This window comes from Chaetura pelagica, unplaced genomic scaffold (genome assembly GCF_000747805.2).
Source record: "Chaetura pelagica isolate M959 unplaced genomic scaffold, ChaPel_1.0 scaffold658, whole genome shotgun sequence".
NCBI classification, from domain to species: Eukaryota; Metazoa; Chordata; class Aves; order Apodiformes; family Apodidae; genus Chaetura; species Chaetura pelagica.
Window position 1 is genome coordinate 1 of NW_009954168.1, and position 3,087 is coordinate 3,087.

At 65.9% G+C, this 3,087-nt stretch overlaps 1 protein-coding gene across 1 annotated transcript in view; it reads left to right on the top strand.

The window, feature by feature from the left end:
- Positions 1 to 576: 576 nt before the first annotated feature.
- Positions 577 to 3,087, top strand: part of IDH2 (isocitrate dehydrogenase 2 (NADP+), mitochondrial) — a 2,814-nt gene continuing 303 nt past the window's right edge. The window contains exons 1-9 of the mRNA XM_010002822.1: positions 577 to 662; positions 1,045 to 1,210; positions 1,578 to 1,738; positions 1,827 to 1,970; positions 2,092 to 2,228; positions 2,323 to 2,474; positions 2,563 to 2,675; positions 2,744 to 2,841; positions 2,935 to 3,027. Of these exons, the coding sequence (XP_010001124.1) occupies positions 612 to 662; positions 1,045 to 1,210; positions 1,578 to 1,738; positions 1,827 to 1,970; positions 2,092 to 2,228; positions 2,323 to 2,474; positions 2,563 to 2,675; positions 2,744 to 2,841; positions 2,935 to 3,027 (1,115 nt within the window). The 5' untranslated portion in view covers positions 577 to 611. The remainder of the gene's footprint in view (positions 663 to 1,044; positions 1,211 to 1,577; positions 1,739 to 1,826; positions 1,971 to 2,091; positions 2,229 to 2,322; positions 2,475 to 2,562; positions 2,676 to 2,743; positions 2,842 to 2,934; positions 3,028 to 3,087) is intronic.

The window sequence follows — 3,087 nt, forward strand, 5'->3', positions numbered from 1 at the left end:
CGTGGGGCTTTTGCAGCCCGACCCGCAGCCAGGTTTGGACCTCAGAACTTTTTGTTCCTATTTCCAGTTCCACGTGGAACCATCTGTAACCCGGGTCCATCCCCGAGAGAGGTTTGCCCCCATTCCCTGTCCAGCGGGGGTGTTTGCACCCCAGCTTGTGCCCGGGTTGACCCTGGAGGAGGCTGTTTCTGGTCCTGGTCCCACGGGGGGTTTTCCCGCCCGACCCGCAGCCACATTTGGCCTCTTGAAGGGCTCGTTCCTGGCCCGGGTCCCAGATCCGTGTCGTTTTGCAGCCGAGCTCCACCCGGCGCCCCCCCTGGAGTCGTTTGCCCCCGGTCCTTGTCTGGCTGTGCCATCACGTACCCCCAGGCTGGGTTGGTGCTGGGGGCACATGCACCCCGGTCTGCACCCCAGCGGGGTTTGTGCCCCGACCTGCACCCAGCCCTGTGCTGTGCTGGCACCTGAACCCTGCTGGATGGGGCCCCGTGGTCCCCACGGGCCTGTCCCCAAGCCGGGGGTGGAGCTGTGGGTCCAGGCACCCGCCCCTGACACCACCCCCCTGCTCCCCAGATGCCAACAAGCGGATCAAGGTGGCCAACCCAGTGGTGGAGATGGATGGAGACGAGATGACACGGATCATCTGGGCCTTCATCAAGGACAAAGTGAGGGGGGGTCCTGCTTGGGGAGCAGGGGAGTGGTGCTGTGCTGGGGACAGGCAGGCCCTGCCTTCCCTGTTTGCCTTTTGTCCTATGTCCTCCCATCCGTGGGAAGCCGGTGGGATCTGGAAGTGACCAGGACTCCCTGGGCAGGGGGCACCATCCCAGGCAGGGGGGACTGTGACAGGCGGGGAAACTGTCTTGGGCAGGGCAACCATTCTGAGCAGGTGGGACTGTCCCAGGAAAGGGGGGACACTCCTGGGCAGGGGGGACCGTCCCAAGCCAGCAGGCAGGGCTGGGCTGGGGCTGGCTGTGCCACAGTGCACAGTGCTGCCCTCCCGGGAACCCCAACCCCAGGGCTCCCTCGTGACACTCTCTGGACCCCCAGCTCATCCTGCCCAACGTGGACGTTCAGCTGAAGTATTTTGACCTGGGGCTGCCTCACCGAGACAAGACAGATGACCAGGTCACCATCGACTCGGCGCTGGCCACCCAGAAGTACAGCGTGGCCGTCAAGTGTGCCACCATCACACCAGATGAAGCCAGGGTGGAAGGTGGGCAGGGGGTGAGGGGCTGCTGAGCCCCCCGTGTGTGCCCAGCTCCCCTGGTCATCAGTGTCCCTCCTCCCCACTGGCTCCAGTCTCTGATGGGCTGGGGGCCTCAGGCTCAGAGCTGTGCCCCTCCACACACACCCTGGGGGGCTGGGGGGTGCTGTGGGGACCCTGCAGGTGTGGGGTGGGGGACAGACGGGTCTCTGCCCGGTCCCAGTCACGAGCCCATGCCGGCTGTCCCTCCCTGGCTGTCCTGGCAGCGGGCTCTGGCATCGGCCCACGGCACAGAGGAGCCGGTGGGGCTGGCAGGGGCTGGGTGGGGGGTGGGGGCTGTGCCTGGCGGGGGGTCCCTCACCTCTGCACACCACAGAGTTCAAGCTGAAGAAGATGTGGAAGAGCCCCAACGGCACCATCCGGAACATCCTTGGGGGGACGGTGTTCCGGGAGCCCATCATCTGCAAGAACATCCCGCGCCTGGTGCCTGGCTGGACCAAGCCCATCACCATTGGCAGACATGCCCATGGTGACCAGGTGAGCCCGGCGTGGGGACTGCCAGCAGCGCGGGGGCTCCGGCAGCTCCTGCCAGACCCTGCCTGACCCTCTGCCCAGCCCCTCGCAGTACAAAGCCACTGACTTCGTGGTGGGCAAGTCGGGGACTTTCAAGATGGTCTTCACGCCGAAGGACGGCAGCGGGGTGAAGGAGTGGGAGGTGTTCAACTTCCCCGGCGGCGGCGTGGGCATGGGCATGTACAACACAGACGAGGTGATGGGGGGCTGAGGGCAGCACGGGGTCCCTGTGGGGCAGCGTGCCCTGCTGGCCCTGGGGAACCTGGCCGGGCTGGCAGGGCTGGGGTCCCACAGGGATCCGTGTGCTTCCCTCGCAGTCCATCTCAGGCTTCGCGCACAGCTGCTTCCAGTACGCCATCCAGAAGAAGTGGCCTCTGTACATGAGCACCAAGAACACCATCCTGAAGGCCTACGATGGGCGCTTCAAGGACATCTTCCAGGAGATCTTCGATAAGTATGGGCTGAGAGAAGCTGGGGGGCAGAGCTGCCCTGGGGGGGCTGCCCAGGGGTCCCCAGTGGGCACGGCTGACGCCCGCCCGGGCCCCCAGGCACTACAAGACGGAGTTCGACAAGCTGAAGATCTGGTACGAGCACCGGCTCATCGACGACATGGTGGCCCAGGTGCTCAAGTCCTCTGGTGGCTTTGTCTGGGCCTGCAAGAACTATGATGGGGACGTGCAGTCTGACATCCTGGCCCAAGGTGTGGGGTGATTTGGGGCAGTTTGGGGCAGTTTGGGGTGCTGTGGGGTAGGCTGTGCACAGTTGCCCACCCACCTGTCCCTCCGCAGGCTTCGGCTCCCTGGGGCTGATGACCTCGGTGCTGGTGTGTCCGGACGGGAAGACCATCGAGGCAGAGGCAGCCCATGGTACCGTCACCCGCCACTACCGGGAGCACCAGAAGGTGGGTGGGCGCTGCCCGCGCCGGGGGGCTTGCGGTGGGCTGCTGGCTGAGCCCCCCTCTCCCCTCAGGGACGACCCACCAGCACCAACCCCATCGCCAGCATCTTTGCCTGGACGCGGGGCCTGGAGCACCGGGGCAAGCTGGACTCCAACCCTGAGCTGATCAAGTGAGTGGGGTGGGGGCACCGGGGGTCCCCAGCCCTGGTAGAAGTCCACGGTACTGGTGTTGCTGGAGCTGTGGCTGGTGCTGCCATCCCCAGGTTCGCTCAGACGCTGGAGAAGGTCTGTGTGGAGACAGTGGAGAGTGGGACGATGACCAAGGACCTCGCTGGCTGCATCCACGGCCTGGCCAAGTACATGTGACTGGGGTGGAGTGGCTGGGGGGCGCGCAGGGCGACGCGCCCGCGCGCGAT